Genomic DNA, 21,526 nt, shown 5'->3' with positions numbered 1-21,526 from the left:
TTTTAAGATTTTATAATTTATCCTTAATTATATGATTATCCATTTAACTTTTCCGTTAATTCACCGTTAGTCTAATTCTAATATTAAAGTCTAATATAGAATTATAACTACACCATTAATCTAATTCTAATATTAAAGTCTTAATAGAACTTAACCACAAATCCTAATGTCGGAATCTCCTCAAACAATATTAGTATATATTTAATATTTTATGCCCTAATTTTTATTTGTTATCCCTTATGTCCCATATTTGGTTTCAACCATACCTATACAATTATTTTATTGACAATTATAATCAATCTTGACTATATTATCTTGCATTTGTAAACTTAGAATTACTTATTTAACCCGCACGGGCTTAGCTCAATGGTTTAGTGGGTAGTATTTGGGAGAAGAGACCAAGGTTTAAACCTCGGCGGCGGCAGTGCAGGAATTATGTCCAAAGTGGGCAGATTCCTTGTGTGTATCAGCATTTGGCCCTGTCTGCTGAACCATTGAGTCACCGTGATTTACAACTTCTCACAATGCTCTGTCGGGTCGGAGTGTGGGGAGCCCTTGGGGTTGGGGACTCAACCTTTCGGAGAAGAATTACCTATTTAAATACACAAATTCAACCTTCAATTATCTATGCATGAACAATTTCAATATAATCCTGCATTAATATACTTTAAAGTACTTATTTAAAAAAAATATATTGGGCATTATCCCAATCGCGCAATGCGCGTAAAAAACTAGTGTATATATATGTATATATATATATATATATATATATATATATATATATATATATATATATATATATATATACGTATTTTTGGAATATATTGATTTTTTATATGGCTTGAAAGATTCCAACTCCTTCTCTGTTGCGAGTGTTGAGTGTGAAAACACATAGGGGTATTCTAAGTGAATGCATCAATGTTGGTACCATAAATTTGCCCTGCGAAATGTATATTTTTGTCGTGGATGGGTACCCCATCGCCTTCAAAAACATGATCACTTCCCTCGGGGACATATGACAGTCTCCTTTCTTCATTGTCTATGTAACACCCCACTTTTCTAAATTTTAATTACAATTTTAAACCATAATTAACATAAACTAAGCAACGGATAATCAACTTAAAAAGTAAACTAGTGGGGATATCACCGCCACAATCACCACTCCGTGGTGATTGCTCAGGCTAAGGATGGAACTAGAACAAAAATAAAATAACTAACATCCATAAAACTTAACCTAAAGTCATAAGGGGAAAACACACCCCAATGTCTACATCATCAAACAACATAAGTCTACAAATCTGACAAAATAACATCATGATAAAAGTATTAGGAGTTTAGACTACTAGACTAGTCTAACTCGATCACTTCGTAACGCTGGGCCCACCTGAAAAGGGTTTTACAAACAACACATAGACAAATAGGAAAAACACCCATTAGCACGAAGCTAAGTATAACCACACTCAACCCTGTAAAGTACTATAGAATATACTTTGGAAAACATTTGATCTCAACTCAAGTAACAAACTCAACACTTAGACAATTTTAAATACATCACAGATTTCTATATGTTTGCAACCTATAATATCAACATGCATGCTTCAAATATAAATACTCATCAACATGAATATTCCCACACTTATTTCTCATAACAAAACTCTTCATAACTACCTCATACTATCAATCAATCAATACGAATTTATCATCATGCCTTCTAGATCACATAACGCAACTAGCTGTAAAAGGGTATCAAAATACAACTAAAACAATCATGCTCAACATTCAAACTTGGTCAATCATTCTCAAATGCAATCTAGTGCAATATTATACTCGAATGCAATCTCGTGCAAACATTCTCTTTATGCAATCATGTGCAACTATAAGTATACTCATACACTCGCCTGTAAAATAAAATACTTTTCCGTTGAGGTTTCTTAGAGCCACAAAGACTCGCTTGCTTTCTTTTTTTCTTAGAGTCGCAACGACTCGCTTTCCTTCTTTCTTAGAGTCGCAATGACTCACTTGGCCGGAAGATGCATGGAATGACAATATTGCTCTCGTCATTAAACAAATTAAACTGATTAAAAAATTCCAGCTACAATTGATCTTGGTTGGATTGAATTGACAAAAATTGAATAATTAGGACACTAAATTATTAGTTTTTAAGTCGTAGATTGAAATTAGACAAAATGATCAAATAGACCCATATATTAATATTGATTGGTCATATAGCACCATGAATTAAAATATGGTCCAGGCCATTGATTGTTCAAATATTTATAATTCATGGCCTAAATGAATTATATTTTAATTTATGGAGCTAGATGAACAATCAATGTTAATATATAGACCTATTTGATCCTTCTGCCTTGAAATTAACAACCCAAATAGTTATAAGAAAAAAATGTAATTTTCTATATTAAAATTGTATATTACGTAGTATGTAGTAAATTAGTAATCTATACTAGGTGTTCTTGGTCATTATTTTTTTTTTTGGTAGGGGGACATGGTCATTATTGGTCCCTAGTATAATTTACCATTTCCACCCCTACACAGCACTGATCTTATTTGCAATGCCCTTCTCTTGAAGTCTCGATCCTTGCCCTTTCTCTCCCCCTCTCTCTTCCCCTGTCGTCGCTTTTGAAATCTCTCTCTCTCTCTCTCTCTCGATAACTCAATCTCTCAGTCAACAGTGCTCTCTCTTATGGTGGCGCTGTAATAAGAACAAAGAGTTGACGTCGGTTGTAGCCGTGCGAAAGCTTGTTCTCTCCCTCGGCTCAATTTCGTAGATGTTAGAGTTTGCTTCAAGGTAATTATATTGTAAATAATTGATAGTGACGTTGGATTTGCTTATTTCTTAGATGTTGGAATTGACACCAGAGGCTAGATTGAATGCTGTGATTTTTGTGAGGATTCCTCTGTATTTCATATTAAAAAAGAAATTGATTATTTTCATTTTTTCGTTGTTATCTTTTTGATTAATTTAAAGTTTCTATACCATTATACCTGTAAATCTGTTATAATAAACATTCTAACTAGGAATTTAAGTACTTTACAAAGTAGAATCCATGTTTAGAATAGCAAAATCTGGGAAATTTTTTGGGTAGCTACTCTCTGTTTAAATGACATCGGTTTCGTTATATTCATTGGTCAGTTACGGAGATGGAAAATTTTGTTGTTATTCCCATGCTCACCTCTACTTAGTGTTGCATTTACTGCATATTACAATGAACCAGACAAATGAATTGAAGTTTTTATCAATTATAAACCTTGTACTCTATGAATTATTTTTTGTTAGGGATGGTTGCAGTTCCTCTGTAGATATCTGTGCTTATGGTGGTATTTGCAGGATGGAGGGTGATGGGGGAGGGAAAGGGGAGTTGAGACACATATTAGTTACTGTGTTTACAAAAAATTGCAATTCTTAGCTTTATACACTGTTTTGTCCATATTTTAGTGCTTAATATATGGAATTTAGGCCCAGTTTCGATAAGCTTATTTTCTACTTATCTCTTGTTCTAAACACATATCCTGATTTGTTATTGAGTTTGTATAGGCTTATGAAAAGAGTTCATGACTTTTTAAAGAGCTGTTTGTACTATAATATGATAATGTTATCAGCGTTTCAAAACATATACGGAGTAATTGTTTTATGTTTTATGTTTTTGGTTTTATAATAATCACTGTGACACTGTCTAAATTTTGAATCAGAATTCATTGTTGATGATTGAGGATTTGAGGTTTTTTGTTTTTATTTTTTTTAAAAAATAAATATGCAATCTTGTTTCTTGTTTCAGTGTTGATCACAGTGGATTACCTTTGTCATGTCTTTGCTTTAATTTCAAGGATATACTATTTAGCACCTCATCTAAATGAATTAAACATTAGTATTAAGTTAATATGTCCATGTTGACTAATGTATAGGCATGGAGGAGCAATTCATACTCAGGGTTCCCCCTTCTGTGGCTGAGCGAATTGACCGCCTTCTGAGTGAGAATGCTTCTTCTTCAGAAGACAAAGGATTGGATTTGTCATTTTCTGGTATATTTTTGAAGTTTCCTACTTCTCTACTCTCAAAATCATGGTATCATTGTAATAGTTTTTGAATTTTTGACCCAAATTAGATGTATGCATTTTAATAATTAGTCAATTGATTCATGTAAACAGTATTACAAGTTTTCATGGTAGCTGCTAGATGCTAGTCTGCAGAGAGCTATCCTTGAATTAGAACAGAACAATATGAAATTGTGTTGTAAGGAATATATTGTCTGCTTTAAGCTATGATTCTACTAGAAATATTTTACTTATCCAATGCAATATGCCATATATCTTCATGTTTATTTTTGTTCGTGATTGTTAAAAGTTAGTTTGTTTTCTAGAGGATGGTAGGAGTGGCACATTTGTCATAGGAAATGAGCACTTCCCTGCAGCTCTCTTGGATCTTCCTTGCATAGTGGAGTCTTACAAAACTTATGATGATAGTGTGCTGATTAAAACTGCAGACATTGGTCAGGTAGCCAAAGGAATACTGCCTTCATTTATCTAAAACCCTCTTACCCCTCTTTTCTTCTCATTGTCTGAATACAGTTGTAGGGTATTGCTTTATGTGTTTCAAACTTATCTTGACAGATGATTATGGTGAGGGAAGAAGGTGATCCTACTCCTGATGCAGTGGAGTATAGACATGGCCTCACTCCACCAATGAGAGATGCTCGGAGGCGAAGGTTTCGTAGGGAACCAGATCTAAATGTAAGCGACCTTCTTATTATTTATTTATTTATTTTGATAGGTAAAAATATTAGTCACATTATTTTTTTTGGAAAGCAAGCACTTTTAAAATGAAAAATCTCCCTTGGGGCGTAAAAGAAGTAATGGTGAGGTGTTTGTGCAAACTTCTTGAAGACCTGGAACTTCTAATTTAGCTTCTTTCTTAGTTTGATAATGACTGAAGAATATTAAATTGAATGCATGTTCTTATTCATTTGCATTGTATTTTGAAGCCTGAGCTTGTGAAGCGTGTTGAGAAAGATTTGCAGAACATCATGGCTGGTGGAACTGCAGAGAATATAGATATCCTTCAAGTGGTTTGCTTTATATCATCCAGTTAAAGTTTCTATTATTGCCATTTAGTATTGGGGGTACTCAAATTTCAAGAACATCTTCTCTTTGGCTTTAAAATTCAAATAATTTTTCACACTTTATGAAATGGTGTCATTCTGAATAGAAATTTACAAGCTTCATGAGCATATGCAAGGGTAATTTATGTGTTTATCCACTTTTATTTTCTTGTTAAATAAAAGATAAGTTTTATATTTATATTCTTGATGTGAAATTATGCAGTTTCCACTCTCTTTTGAACTTAATTTATGTTTTTCCTAACAACCTTTTTTTTTTTTTTTTTTGACTGAAATGAAAGAAGGCATGCTTCTTTCTAGTTTACTAGATTTTGTCAACCCTTCATATTGTTATTTGTTGGTCCTTGATTCTGTGATTACATGCGGAAGTGCCTGAACAAGAGGAAGATGGTGAAGAAAATGCACGAAATGCTAGTAAGAAAGCAGCACCCAAGCCTGCAACGAAGCCCGATGTTCCCGAGGCTGGAGCGACTGGTGGGGAGCCTGAGAGAAGTGACTCTGAAGAGTCTGATGATTCAATATAGCCCAGAGGTATAAAATGATGTTGCATTACCTGTAGGCTAATGCAGAGGTATAGATTGGTTGAATGTAGCGACATATTGTAAGGATTTTGTTGCATTCTTCCAAAAAGCAGAATTAACTTGGATGAACATTTGTGTTTGTTGAATCAGCCAACTATGGAATCCTTAAAATGCATTCTGTTTCTTGTGTGGTTTCTTTTGTCGGTTGATGTAGTAAATAGCATATCCTGAATCCTTTATTAAAAAAAGGAATAAGGGCTAAATTGGTCAGGGAACGTAATGTGAAAGTGTAATTAAATCATTGGACTAAAAAAAAGTGCAATTATTCTCCTCAACACCTCAAATGCATGCAATTTCACTTGGTAGCTAGTTTTCACCCTTTCCTTCCGGTTGCTTGTTGACGTGAATGATTATATGATATTTTTTTTTTTTCCCTTTTTTTCCTTCCTTTACTCTTTTTTCTAGCGTGTAAGCAACATAGTCGAGACCCAAATCACTCTAAGCTTGCTTCAATCAGAAATCCTCAAATCACTACTAAGGTTGTTGCGTTGTTGTTTCAACACTTTGAAGGTTATCAGTTCGTAGCTTCATCAGTTCACATTTTCAATTTTTCAAGTTAAGGTATGAGTTTCTCATTGATTTCATTCCAAATTTATAGTATATGTGTTATAGGATCTGGGCTTTTTTTATTTTTATTTTTTACTTTTGTGAAAAGCATGCTTGTCGTATGACTTTATCTTGCTTGTAAACTAAAATTTCGACATCTCTGCTTTGTATTAGTTTGTTGTTGTACATTGTGGTCCATCGTTGTTGTATGTCTCTATCTTGCTGTCGTTTGCTGTGCATTATTTAATGGAAATTGAGTCATACTTGTGGTCCCTAAACCCTAAGAAAAAAGTAGAAAATTGCTCTCATTGTTGAATAGAATATTGAGTTAGAGTTGTGGTCCCTAAACCCTAGAAGACTGCCAGGGTTAAGGAAATTGATGTGAACGAAGACAGTAAAAAAAAAAAAGATGAGGGTGAGGCATGTAGTGATGACTATTATTATGACTCTGCAGACCCACCATGTGAGTAAGAAGAAGGTTCACATCATGTAACACCTCCATCAAGGAAATTTAAATTGCCATTTTATAATCCATTATGTGATTTCCTTGAGTTAGAAAAATGGATGTTATTTGAGGATGCCAGACAGTTTACTGCCATGAGCAAGTATGTAGTGCACTTTAAAAGAGATATATACTTTTACTAAAATGAGAGTATGGGGGTGAGTGTGAAATGTGTTGAGGGGTGTCCTTTTCTTTGCCATTGTAGTTGGGAAGAAAGATATAGATGTAAATACAAGTTGAAAATGGTAACTTAAAAACGGTTGGAAGAAAAATATGAGGATATAATTATAAAAGACCCAACCATACAACATACCAAGCTGAGGGATACTATCTAGACTGAGTTGAAATTAATGTGACAATTAGTATGGTTAGAAGGGCACAACAAGTTGTTTTAAAGAGGATGAATCTAGGGTATGCAGAACAGTTTAAGAGAATAAGAGATTATGCTCAAGAGTGTTTGAACTCTAATCCTGGAAGCACTGTTGTTATCAAAACTACTAGGATAGTTCCAGAAGCACCTTCTACATTTAAGAGGATTTATGTTTGTTTTCAAGCAATGAAAAGTGGGTTTCTATCTGGGTGTAGACCTATTATTGGTTTGGATGGTTGTTTTCTAAAAAGGGGTTATGAAGGGTGAGATCTTAGCTGTTGTTGCGAGGGATTCTAATAACCAAATGTTTCTAATAGCTTGGGCAGTTGTTGAGATAGAAAACACAAATTCTTGGAGATGGTTTTTACCGTTATTGGTACAGGACTTGAGTATTAACAACAGTTGGAACTGGACAAAAATTTTAAATCAACAAAAGGTAAATTTAAAGTGACTTTTGGTTACTTTTGCAATTTATGATTCTTCTTAAGCAATATCTATTTGTGCTTAGGCAGCTTGTATTTAATATAGGCAATTTGTATTTGTGCAAGGTTTAGTCAATGTGATCCAAGAACTTCTACTAAATGTTGAAGACAGGAACTATGTTAGACATATACATGCTAATTCGAGCAAGAAACACAAAGGCAAGGTATTGAAAAAGGTACTTTTGGATGTGTGCAAATGCAACAACTGAATATCAGTTCAATGCAATGGTTGAGCAATTAGGATTAAAAGATTTACAAGCTAAAGATGATTGACTAACTATCCTGCAAAGTTCAGGTGCCAGACATTTATGAGAACCAAAGTCAAATTTGATTCTAATTCTATAGATAATAACATGTGTGAAAGATTTAATGGAACAATTGTCAAGGCAAGGAGCAAACCAATAATCAAGAAGTTGGAAGATATAAGGGTTGCTACCATGACAAGGATTACAAGATGTAGGAAAGGTAGAGAAATGACCTAGTAACTTTGGACCTAGGATAATGAAAAAGCTAAATGAGAACATAGTTGAAACCAATGTTGAAAAAATTGCTAGGCGCCTGGGAACCGCCTAGGCGGGCACGTAGGAGGTCGACCGCCTAGCGCCTAGGCGCCGATTTTGCAACACTAGTTGAAAGTATAGGTTGGCATGTTGAGTTCAACGGGGATGATGAGTATGAGATCAAGAAGGGAAGGCAACAATTCAAAGTGAAACTAGAAGGGAAAACATGTTCATGTAGATCTTGGGACCTCACATGTATACCTTGTGCACATGCATTGCGTGCCATATTTGATAAAGGCAAAAATCTAGAACAGTACATTCATGAATGCCACTATTATTTTTGCCATTTAACAACCTAGACTATTATTTTTTTGGACACTTTAGTCTTTCTCATGACTTTTTCTATTTTTAGTAAGGGTATTTTTGTCTTTTCATATTTTTTTTTTTTGTTATTTTCCGATTTACACCGTTTTAATTTGTTTAGAAATTTAGGTAACCTATGATTTTTAGTAATCATATTTTTCAACCGATTTTTAGTAAAGTCTTAAACTAATTAAACTGGTTGAAACTGGAAAAATAACAAAAGAAAAATATGAAGAGAAAAAAATTCCCTTACTAAAAATAGAAAAGTCACGAGAAGGACTAAAAGTGTCCAAAAAATAATAATCTGGGGTGTTAAATGACAAAAATGATAGTCTGGGACTAAATTTAGAATTGCCATTAAAGACAAGGGATCTATGGTGGAATTAACTAATTTAAAATTTATACGGAGTATCGTTTTAGATGTTATAATTAGTATAACTAGTTGGGCTTGTGTCTATTATTTTATTCTTTCATTCTTTAGGCCTGGCCTGTTAGGGCTTGAGTCCATCCTTTATTTTAGTTTCTTTATATTAGTATAGGCCCAATCTCAAGGGCTGAGTATGTGTTATGGTCACTTTTGGACTATCAGTTGTAAGACATTTTAATTCCTTTGCTTAATAAAATTTTTTTTTTCTTAAAAAAAAAATATGACTAATGTATTAAGTTTTATGCATTATGTAGCATGGACAAAAAAAGGACAACAAGTGCTATCTGTTAGAAAGAATGTGAAGTGCATTGGCAAGAAGAATCAGTAGTTGAATAATTTAGTGCATTTGGAATCAGTAGTGCCAACTTGTGGCCTATTATTTTTGTAACTGTATTTTGATCCTAATGTTTACTACCGAGTATATTTTTGTGGAAACTTGTGATTACAGTGTAGGCTTACAACTACAGTGCAATTGTATTTTGATCATAATGTTTACTACCCTTCTTGGACAATTAAAGTGAATTATGGTAGCTTGGTTATGCACAATTGTTGTACTAATTTGGTAACTTTTAAGTTAATTATGGTAGCTTTACCATTGTAGCTTGATGCTTGGTTATTAGTTTTAATTATGTTAACTTTTAAGTGCATTATGGTATCTTTTTGGTTTAGGGGTAGCTTGTTGCTTGATTACTAATTTCTTGTTTAACACAGTTTGACCAAAACTATACACACACACAATAAATCAAAAACAAATTGATAAAAACCAATAACCATTCATCATCTATTCATCAAAATGAGGTCCAACCATTCATCTACAACTGCTTTAGAAGTCAAATTCTTACAAAAGATAAGGAATTCTAGGTTTATTCACTGTAAACCTTACATTCAACCATACAATTACAACTGCTTTAGAAGTCAAATTTCTACAAAAGAGAAGGAAATCTAGAATTATTCACTATAAACCTTACATTCAACCATACAATTGCAACTGCCACAACTACAATTGTAACCATCTTTATAGAATTATGATTGTAAATTGTATCAATCTTCTTCGTGCCTTGTTCAATCCTCCCCAATCTCGTTTGGACCACTGAAACTTCATCTCTTAAACTTTCAAGAATCCTTTTTAACTCCATTAAATCAATTTTGGTTGATTCACACTCTATAACTTCCATTCCTTGCATAATATCCTCAACATAAACGAGAAACTCATATCCATTGTCTTGAAAAATCAAGGTAAACTCTAATGCAAACTGAAAGAAAATATTAAATAAAAAATTAAATATTCTGACATTCCAATTTTGACATCCAAAAATTTTCTTCCACTATCGCGAGCTGTGCATAATGGGAATTTCAACCCACATTTATAGTACAAAGCTGGCTTGTATTGGAGAGTAAAATTGCAATTCGATATCGTTTGAGAAGTTGAGGACGACTTTGAATTATAAGAAGCCATTGAAGTTACGTTTCTTCTACACCTGCTCATACTACGCTTCTCCTAGGGTTTCTGTATAGGAGAAGAGTATAACTTGGAGAGAACATTTTGACAAGGTGGAAGACAGAGTAAAAGAAGGAAAGACTCCTAGGGTTTCTGTATAGAAGAAGAGAAATAGAAGATGATTTTGACACGGTGGAAGAAAGAGTCAAGGAAGGAAAAGAAAAAAAAATTGTCATGTAATCATCCACGTCAACAAGCAACCGGAACGAGTGGGAATTGACTACCAGGTGAAATTGCATGCATTTTGGGTGTTAAGGGGAGTAATTGCACTTTTTTTAGTCCAGTGGTCTCATTACACTACACTTTCACGTTACGTTCAGTAGCCAATTTGGTTCTTATTCCTAAAAAAAGAGATAATAACACTATATCAATGCCTTTATCACCTCTGAATTATTTTCCTCATAAGGATTGCTAGAAAGATGGGCTAGGTTCTTGTTAGATCAATTGTTATACCGTGGTCCATTTTGCATTGTGGATTCTGGTTCAAAAATTATATGTTTGTAGTTGACATATTTTGTACTGTCCAAGTCTCAACTCCCGGAACTCATAACACGCCTGGATTAAAATATAGATAAAATAAACACATTTGGCTCAACTGCAAAGTCCAACATTTCCTTGTACAATGCAAGTGAAAGCTGGGGCTTTCCCACTTGAATATAACCGATATGATTGACGACCAAGTAACTACATTTTTGTAGACTAACCCATAAACAAGATGTAGAATTTCAAAGAAATTTCTTTCAAACTTGGAGTAAAGAGCGAGGAGGTTGTTGTTGACAAACCGGTCGACATCAAGTCTATCATTGATCACGTGAACCTGGATCAACTGACAAACTGATCGACATCAAGGCAAGCCTTGATCACATGAGCCTAGAACGAGATTGGAAAGTGAAAAATAATGTTGTGAATTGATTTTAATATAAGAATGAGAATAATTTGTTAAATTTCTACTTTATCTCTCCAATAATGGAGTCTTTTTTGTTGTAACCCATTAGCTCAAATGATCAAAGGAATTGCAGAAAGAAGTAAGAGACAAGTCAAGAGAGAAAGTAAGAGGCAATGTCATCTCATTCATTCATCTATGTATTACATACAACCATAATACATCTATATATAATATACAAATATAACGGAAGACATAATGGAGACATAAATACAAAATCGTTACAACTGTTATATAATCTATAATAATGTCCACATAATGATATATTTATAACACTCCCCCTTGGACATTATTTGTCCATGACCTTGCCTCGTTAAAGACTTGCTAGGAAAACCCTGTGGGAAAAACCTAGACAAGAAAAGAGTATAATAGAAAATATATTCACGCCTCATTAAAAACTTCACTAGGAAAACCACGTGAAAAAAAACTTAGTTGAAGAAAAGAGTACATGATATATGTAGAAATCATATATTGTATTGGTTGCCTCATTAAAAACCTTAACTCAAGAAAACCCTGTGGGAAAAACATAGTTAAGGGAAAAAGAGTACAACTATAAGCCTTCAAGGCATAATCTGCATAATCTTCAGGATTTTGGAGTTTGTTCATTTATCAACCAATTATTTTGTAACTTTTCCCCATTGTCATTACTATATCATACTCATGCCTCGTTAAAAACCACACTAGAAAACCCATTGGGAAAAACCTAGTGAGGAAAAGAGTACATGGTATGTATATGCTGCAAAAAGTATAACTATTAGTCCTTTTAAGACCCAATCAACATGATTGACCAATCTACAGGATTGACTCGAGTGAATGTACTTCTCGTCTCCCCCTGAAGATAACAATCTTCAAGTTCTGAATAGCTTAAATATAATGATTTTTCTTTACTTACACATAACAATCTTATGATTATGAATATTTTGTAGGTATACATTTGCTAACTTGTCACTGGAGCAAACCTTCTGAACAAATATTTTATCACTCTTCTGGAGTTCATGTGGATCAAGGTATTTTATATCATGAAAAACTATATACGTTTTTATCTGTAACAAGTATGATGACTTCATGCCAGAAAGCATCAATACGAGTATTTGTACCTTGATTTGCTATTCGTTATCTCATCTCATAACTTAACATCATCAAACTCTTTATATATTTCATTGATGTTTACACCATAAATATTGACTGAGATAATAAATAAGTCCATTATCAACTCTTTATTGAGCACATAATGGTACATATTATTCCTTCTATATGAGGATAATAACCCCATTCGCAACTCTTTAAAAAGTAAATAATGGCACTTAAATAAATCCTCATTTCGGGAGTTATAAATCCATTAGGGATTTTTCAAGATAAACAAGAGGATATATTTAGGATATTTCCAAGAGGAAACGATATTTGAGTTTCCCAATCACATATAACATTACTTTGTTCTTGGGGAGAAAATGCCTTTAGTCGATTTATTGACTATAAGAAAGATCATTGTTAGCAACTTACTAACTTTTATACTTCTTATTTTGTGATTTTCATTCATCACATTTTGAGAAAATCCATCAAGGATAAATATAAGTAACAAGTTACCCATATAAATATGTGATAACTATTAACTATTAGCTACATATCTAATTTATTTACTGCTAGTTTTATTGAATAGCGGAATATAAAGCCATGACTAATATTGGGTCTCTGCGAAAACCCTCAACTCGCCTTTTATTAGCGAGTTTTGATTTGTATGCCTTAATTGCTCTTTTCTATCAAAACAGTTAGCACGCTGCAAACGTTATGCTACTGTTTTCATTTCTGGATCCAGATTTAAGTATTTATTATGAGCAATAGAGGCAAAAAATGTTGTCGACAACTATAACAGCTTTGTAAATATCTTTTATACATATGACAATTTTGTATCAACCAACTATATGGCATTTCCCAAGATTATTTGAATTTGGTTGTTCCGCTTCCCCAATATTTTAGTTGTTTGGTGCACCTACAATTTTACTGGGGGTTTTCGCCTTCTAGACGAATATCTTCAGGATAAAATTTCTATATTTCTGGAGTGACGAAATTTCTTCACTAGATCTAGATTTGCAAATTCTTAAACCAATATATGTTTCTGGCATAATGGTAGAGATGTTTAGTCCTAGTTGGGGATTTCAACTCTTAAAATATTTTCTATGGACTTAGTCACTCATTGGGATTTCTAGCAGATAATTTATTCAATGTCCAAACTTCTGGTTTTATAAGGCTAGTACATGGGTTTGAAGATTTTTATCAATTTCTCGGCATTTAATTAATTAGAAATTTCAAATCTCCCCCTAATGCCGAGAAAAGATCTTATTATGCAACCAACATCACTATTGATTTCTCATAATAGGATACAGCTAGAAGGGTTGCATACTAAAAAAATTGAACGCAGATAGGGAAATGCATCATGTACTAGCGTATGTGATATGTAGTGGATCAGGATATTGGTTATTCAATTTTTGAAGGTCCCCAAAAAAAACACATTTCCTCCAAAATTGCATAATTTGCTTTCCAAACAAAGCTCTATTAAGATTTAGAGCTTTCGTTAAAAAATATGATATAGTTTATCTTAACTAATTGTTTCAGTAAAATTAGATTAACAAGTAACACTCAACATACTATGTCGTATGGAGTGAACTAATCAAGATAAAATATCATAATTTCGTCTATGGATCATGCTTTCTAAAAACGAAGTATCAATTCGGATTCATGACAAATATTCTTTTTGACAATTTGCCATAACAAAATATCACAGTGATATATACATGCACATAATTGTCAATATAAGAGAATTATGAAATATTGTCTTTGAGAAAAACACTTATCTAGTTTGTTTCATAATACTATTTGACAATTGTATGACCATCGCATGATCTTTTCTAATGTTGATAATTGCCAATGTTGCCTCTTACAGGTTTGATAAGGATAATCAAATTATTATAAATTGTTATTACGATAAACATTGCAATCATCAAAATAAAATGTGCCAATATTTAATCTTGGAGTCTCTATGAACATACACGACTCCAGTTCCGCAATATAGTAAACCGCATACGAACATGCTTAATAGGAAAACATTATGACTAAATTGCAAGCCATAATAATCCGTCATCCATCACCGTAATATATGGAAAATATTGAATGCTATGATTTCTAGCATATTGTATATATACATATAAAAAATGCTAATAATATTTATTGCGGATAACATAGCAATTATAGTCAAAGTGCCAATAATCTTTATACCAAATTGCGGATAATATGCCAATAATATTTATTGATTTCCAGCCTTTTATTGTATAGCAATTGATCACCAATTATAATTACCAAAAAATCATTGGAAAAAATATGTATATACACCGTTATTAACAATGTACATATATGCGTTGCATTCATACTTTAATATATTATAGGGCATATACATATTGCATATCAATCAACATCTAAATCATGGTAAAAAAATTTACCATTATTAATAGAACAACAATAAGATGTATCATATGGTACGGTGATAGAAGGAAATAGCTAATAGCAATAAACAATGGTGAAAATAACAACTTTCGGCAATTAATAAGATGCAAACCATCTCAAAGTACTCATATAAAAATAATATATATGGTAATTTAAAGGATAATAGAACCTTTTTCAATTAAACAAGATAATAACCATCTCTGTATAACAAATATAATTACCATTAATAAAATGGCAATCATGGTATAAGAGGTTGTAGTTATGAAACATCTGCAGATATAAATGCTCTTAATATTTGACAATTAAATGCCAAAAAGGAAGCATCGATATTGCGATCTTCCATCCATAAGCATGATTTGGAAACATATATATATCATAATAGTGGTAACTCATAATAATCATGTCTATATTAAAAGAATTTTCATTTCAATTACCATAATAAAAATTCTAAAAAAAAGGGATATCTTCGCTATAAGAATGATAATGGCACTTGATAAAGTTATAAAAAAAATGCAATATGCAGCACTTTCATGTCTCATCTCGAAACCAGCGAAAAAATCCACCTTAAAACATCCAAAACGGCTAGAAATCATGAATCAAAACCGATAAGCCACGTCAATCACGTAAAAAGAATGCTTCACAGATTCAATCACGGCACAGGCAATCGGAAACAATCAGCAATAGTATGACATTATTTTAACAGCGGCCAAATGGGGGAGGAACATCACCGAAGGAGCACCGCTGAAAAACCCGGCACTGAACAGCACCGCTCACTCAGTCCAGCAGTTGACCGGCGAGTTCTCCCAACCATACGCTATGTCCGACCACCAAGTCGTCCCTCCACCACCCAACGATGGTGGTAGGAAAAACAGAACGGTGCGGGAGGTAATGTCAATTTGTATTGATGAAGATTGAAACATATATTGATTATATCACCGTATATAAAACATATATTGATTATATAAATGCAATCCTAATCACAATCATATAGCATGCTTCCCACATAATATCACATTAGATAAATTTTTTTTTGTTTTTTTTTTTTATAATAGTAATCGAGGTTCATGATAATTGTACCGTTCTCCGATGAATGATATATGATATTGGGGAAAAGAATGAGATCACCTCATACCCATTCGCCATCGGGGGGATACGATTGAAGCCATGTCTGAAACAAAGTTTTGATGCCTCGTTTCTACTGGAATTGCAATACTTGAAATGTGCTCATCATCTGATTCCACAGATCATCCCATGAACAACAAACTGGCTAGAGCAGTCGAAGTTCGGCGGCGGAGAAACATTTTGGAGAAGAGAGGTGTCCCCGGCGAGGCTCAATTGGTTAGAGTCTGCTGATAACGTGTTGTAACCCATTAGCTCAAATGATCAAAGGAATTGCAGAAAGAAGTAAGAGACAAGTCAAGAGAGAAAGTAAGAGGCAATGTCATCTCATTCGTTCATCTATGTATTACATACAACCATAATACATCTATATATAATATACAAATATAACGGAAGACATAATGGAGACATAAATACAAAACCGTTACAACTGTTATATAATCTATAATAATGTCCACATAATAATATATTTATAACATTTTTGAACTTTTCGTCAGATTAAGACGTTCCTAATTTCAGAAATCAAATGGATCACTTTGCTCATAATTAAGATATTAAAAATAAATTCGGTCATAATTGAACCAACAGACTTAATATTGTCATTTTTGTAAAATATAAAAATAATAAAATTAACAACATAAGTATTTTCCGGCGGGGTCGGCCTAAAATGTCTTAGCCAAAACCCCTCGCCTCGAGTTCCCATTTTACAGAGCAAAGAGAAACGAGGAACGATTGCGAAGTGGATATGGAGAGCGGTTATCTAACGTTCAGCACATCCTCTTCAACCTCAAGAAATTTCTTGAATACCAGTTTCCCAATTTCTCAAACCAATCCCCAATTTCTCCAATCACGAAACGCAAGGACAACAATCGGACATGGCTGTAGAAGAAGGGATTTGTCAGTAAAAGCAAGAAAGCAGAGCTTTTCTACAGCAAGACAGACTCTTTCCAGCAACTGGGATGTTTTCAACTCCACCGCAGCTCCTCCTAAGCTGCCCAGATTTGAAGAACTGGACACTACCAATATGCTTCTTCGCCAGAGAATCGTCTTCTTGGGCTCTCAGGTTCTCTATCCCCTTTTATTAAATCTTCAATTTTGTTTATGGGTTTTGTATGATTTTTTATTTTATTTTATTGTTATTGTTATGGTGACTATTTTTATTCACTCAACAGTTATTCTTGCTATTGGTTCGTATGAAATTGTTATTTTTCCTCCATTTTTCTCTGGTTTAATAAAAACTTTTAAATATTTTGATATGGGATTTAGTAATTAGTGTTAAGATATAATTATAGGCTTAAGATATTCTTTAAAATACCTTGTAAACTGATTAGTCTAAGAAACTAAACTGGTAAAAGAATCAGAAATGAAGTTGGACTTGAACTAATCTAGGAAAGTGAAGTATTTTAGGATACTCACTAGCTTTCTTATGCTATGATTGGATATGATAATGGAGTCTATAATCTTTTTCTTTATTGGAATAATTTTTTGATGGGACAATCTTATGTTGGAGACTTGGAGTTCTAGTATTAAGGTTTCCACTAATATTTGTGGAAACTGATCGGTGGTGGACAGGTAGATGATGCAACAGCAGATCTTATTATAAGCCAGCTATTACTTCTCGATGCTGAAGACTCCACAAAGGACATCAAATTGTTCATAAACTCGCCTGGTGGTTCCGTTACTGCTGGTATGTTATAGTGTTTTCTTTTTTAGATTGCATTAATTCTGGGAGTTATTCTTTACTCCTAACCTGCAGGTAATTGTAATATGTTAGAGCAAAAATGCAAACACATTGGAAGATGATAAAGCTTAATTGCAAATAGTCTTATGTTTAGTTGAAATTATTGTGTGCTTCGATTTTATTAGAATGAAAATTGACTTCGGTTATTGACTGTGCACATAGGAATGGGAATATATGATGCAATGAAACAATGTAAGGCTGATGTTTCTACTATCTGTCTGGGGATTGCTGCATCAATGGGTGCATTTCTCCTTGCGACTGGCTCGAAAGGAAAGAGGTACATAATGCCAAATGCAAGGGTCATGATCCATCAACCCCTCGGATCTGCTGGTGGTAGTGTAAGTGTTCTCTTACTTTTGTGGATATTAACAATCTCTATATCTCAAGATGGTTTGCTAATTAACTATTGGAGGTGTTCAAAGAGTTATTTGCATTGGCTTTCACAAACAGGTCCAAAAATATGTTTCATCCTTGCACCTCACATTATCTCCTTGCATTCTTTTCCAATACTATGTGTTCTATATGAATCTTTGGTTGTTAGTGACCATCTCACCATCCACAATTAAAATGAATGTTAAGATACCGGGGATATATTTAATATGACTTTTGATTCCAGATAACAGATATGATGATACGAGTACGTGAAATGGCATACCACAAGGTCAAGCTAAATAAAATACTATCACGAGCCACAGGAAAGCCTGAGGAACAGGTACGCAGCAGCCTCTTGTTCGCTATTTTATGTAAATTGAGTGGTTTCTGTATATGCTTATAATGATTTAATGTTTTTCTTTTTTTTTTTTTTTTTTCACCGTTTCAGATTGAACTGGATACTGATCGTGATAATTTTATGAGTGCTTGGGAGGCTTTAGAGTACGGGCTAGTTGATGCAGTTATCGATGATGGAAAACCAGGACTCGTGGCACCAATAGCAGAAGCAACGCCTCCACCAGAACCCCGAATTTTGGGTCCATGGAAAGCTGAGGGCACCAAGAAAGCAATGCAGAATATGCCATCAGAGGAGAAGCTCTTGCAAAATGGATATCTCAGCAAGCAAGGTAATGGTGAATAGAAGCATCCACTTCGACATGATTGCAAACTCTTAGCCGTTCAGTTGAAAAAAATTGTCTGACTACATTTCTGAATATACAAATTACATAGTGCTTAATTCCTTACTATTCTATATTGAATTGAAGGTTGTTATTCCCCATCATTTTTTGGTGCTTTTTCTTGATTGATGTTTTTGCTGATTTTGTGCTAAATGCAAAGTGAAGAACTACTTTCTTAGAATTTTACCACTTTGGTCCTCGATTTCCAAACTTGCTCAATTTCATCTACAACTATGCAATTGTTAACCAAAATGGTTCTCAATCAGGACTATACCGAGGATTATTTTTAGTTAAAATTGCATAGTTGGGAATGAATAGAGCAAGTTTGAAAGTCGATGACCAAAGTAACAAAACTCTAATAGTCAAGGGACCAAATCGGGTATTAACTCTTTTTAATACATTAAATATTCACTTTTGGAAGTTCATTTTTTATGTATCGGAAGTTCATTATTTGGTATGAATCTACAGTACACAAAAAATGAATCTTTGTATAACAAAAATAAACATTTATTCATGGTCTATATTGCAATGTGAACTATGATCCATAGTACTGAAATTAGATTCATGCTATGTCACCATGAAGCTATGACAACACAATCAAGTTGTTGAATCAAGAAATGGGGCTGATGAATAACACAATGGCCCTGTTTGGTAAAATGGCTGTTAGCTGTTCGTTGTTAGCTGATTGTGTTAATTAGAGGTATAAATAGTTGATAACATTAGCTGATTGTAGAAAAGTGTTTGGTAAATTAGCTGTTAGCTGATAGCTGTTTGGTATAATTTCTTTTCTCAAGAAGCTAATTGAAAAAGTTGTTTGGAGTAACCTTTTGAATTTTAGCCTTTTGAAGTTGCAAAAAGTTAATTAACCAAACATTTATATTGATATTTTAACTAAATCAAACAATTAATAGTTGTCAAATAAGCCAAAATTGGCCTATAGGCCAATTTTTTACCAAACAGGGTCAATATTGTTTTCACTTTCCAGAGTAAAATTTCTAAGGAGTTACCAAAATTAAGCCACATAATATACATCTAGAAGCAAGGGAAATGTACAAAGAGTTACAGAGCTCAAAAGGAAGTTTAAATTTAGAAATGCCCCAAGAGCCTGAAGTATGTAACTCAGAACATAGATCTGGTTCTATTTGCTAAACGAATGCATCAATCGTCGTAAGAAGCATGAGGTGCAGCTGTACATCCTGGGTCAAAGGAATCTTCAGATCCACAACAATGCCAATATTCGAGAATTTTACCAGAGTTGGGGGTATTCATGGTGCCTCCAGTGTATACACTCTCAAACTTCCTCTTTGTTTCTCCTGAGTGAGTGAAGCAGGAATTTTAGTGATCTGAAGCTAAGGAAATGAGGTGTGCAGAAAAATCATAATACCAGCAGCACTAAACTTTACATTCATAAAATGGCTTAGAGCAATGGTACTATCCTGTTGATATTCTTCTTCAGAGTTAATACCCAATTTAGTCTTTTTTATCATTTTAGTCATAAATGTCTTTTTGTACTTAATTAGGTCCTGAACTTGACGGTTTTACCTAATTGAGTCCTCTGTTAGGCCTTCCGTATGTTGGCGGCTAGAATTAAGGGTAGCTTGGTAATTTTCATCTATTAATACCCAATTTAGTCTTCAACTATAGTGATTTTACACAATTTACTGAATTTAGTCATCAACTATGGTGATTTTTCTCGATTTAGTCTTTGATTCTAATGGCCAACAGACAGATGGCTTAACAAAAGACTTATTTAGGTAAAATCATCAAAATTCAGGACCAATTAATCACAAAAAGATATTTAGGGCTAAATTGAAAAAAACTACTATAGTCGATGATCAAATTGGGTATTAACTTATACATAGGAGGATATGGGTGAAACAATTGTTGATCAGATTACCATGCAAACTACACATGAATCCCATTAGGAAAAATTTATGATTATGCATTGAAATTATTATGGTTTAATGATATGAATTGCAAGAATTCAAAATCACCTCGAAGTTACAAGTGGATTATAGGTGAAAACAAATCTAAAGCTTTGTAAAATCAGTAATTTTTAATCCTCAATAAATATATAGAAGTAGATTATAGAATTTATAACCACATTAATCAAATTCAACAATCACTACCAAACACCACCATTCTGGGGATTTCAAGCCCTTGATGGAACCCTTCTCCAGTCAGCAGAATGTTGCTCATCCCAACTCATCCTTTCAAAGAAATTCTTAAACAGACTAACAGACTACATCTAAAAATGTATATGCCAGTCTATGATCATATAAACTAGAACAAGTAGCAAATGGATATTCTTGAAGATAGCAACTTGCTTGGGGAAATGTGTTTCAGATAGAAGTAAAATGCTAAGAATACCTTTATGAACCAATTGGTTTATCATACCACAAATTCATAAGATTGAACCATTTTAGATGGTACCAATTTGCTAAGCATTATCTGAATATAACCAAAAGATAAAGCATGTTTACCAAAACAAGCACAAAATTTGATTTTCCAAACACCATAATACATATACAGATAGATTATAGATATAAGCTAAATGGTTACAAAACAAGCACAAAATTTGATTTTCCAAGCACCATAAATACATATACAGATAGATATGAGCAAAATAAGAAGAGAGAGTTGAAGAAGGTACCGCCAAAATGGGCAGTGTGGTAACGGCAAGCACGGGGGTGGTTGAGAAGAGGATCGAACTGAGTC

At 33.5% G+C, this 21,526-nt stretch overlaps 3 protein-coding genes across 3 annotated transcripts in view; 2 read left to right on the top strand and 1 right to left on the bottom strand.

The window, feature by feature from the left end:
• Positions 1-2,570: 2,570 nt before the first annotated feature.
• LOC109151051 (transcription initiation factor TFIID subunit 7) lies at positions 2,571-5,847 on the top strand. Its single transcript, XM_019298956.1, has 6 exons — positions 2,571-2,806; positions 3,922-4,038; positions 4,377-4,510; positions 4,627-4,746; positions 4,998-5,067; positions 5,493-5,847. The coding sequence occupies exons 2-6, from the start codon at positions 3,924-3,926 to the stop codon at positions 5,654-5,656; spliced, it is 603 nt and encodes a 200-aa protein (XP_019154501.1). The 5' UTR covers positions 2,571-2,806; positions 3,922-3,923; the 3' UTR covers positions 5,657-5,847.
• Positions 5,848-16,620: 10,773 nt separating this feature from the next.
• Positions 16,621-18,918, top strand: LOC109151350 (ATP-dependent Clp protease proteolytic subunit 3, chloroplastic). The gene is made up of 5 exons (XM_019299324.1): positions 16,621-17,021; positions 17,531-17,645; positions 17,862-18,037; positions 18,316-18,411; positions 18,520-18,918. The coding sequence occupies exons 1-5, from the start codon at positions 16,704-16,706 to the stop codon at positions 18,769-18,771; spliced, it is 957 nt and encodes a 318-aa protein (XP_019154869.1). The 5' UTR covers positions 16,621-16,703; the 3' UTR covers positions 18,772-18,918.
• Positions 18,919-19,790: 872 nt separating this feature from the next.
• The window catches only part of LOC109151351, a 2,035-nt gene continuing 299 nt past the window's right edge, over positions 19,791-21,526 (bottom strand). Inside the window, exons 1-2 of the mRNA XM_019299325.1 lie at positions 21,462-21,526; positions 19,791-20,121 (exon numbers count right to left, since the gene is read on the bottom strand). The exon at positions 21,462-21,526 is cut by the window's right edge and continues 299 nt beyond it. Coding sequence (XP_019154870.1) covers positions 19,967-20,121; positions 21,462-21,526 — 220 coding nt within the window. The 3' untranslated portion in view covers positions 19,791-19,966. The remainder of the gene's footprint in view (positions 20,122-21,461) is intronic.

Source organism: Ipomoea nil, unplaced genomic scaffold (genome assembly GCF_001879475.1).
Source record: "Ipomoea nil cultivar Tokyo-kokei standard unplaced genomic scaffold, Asagao_1.1 scaffold2283, whole genome shotgun sequence".
Taxonomy (NCBI): Eukaryota; Viridiplantae; Streptophyta; class Magnoliopsida; order Solanales; family Convolvulaceae; genus Ipomoea; species Ipomoea nil.
The sequence above is the reverse complement of the archived record's forward strand: the minus strand, read 5'-3'. Positions and strand labels throughout refer to the sequence as shown.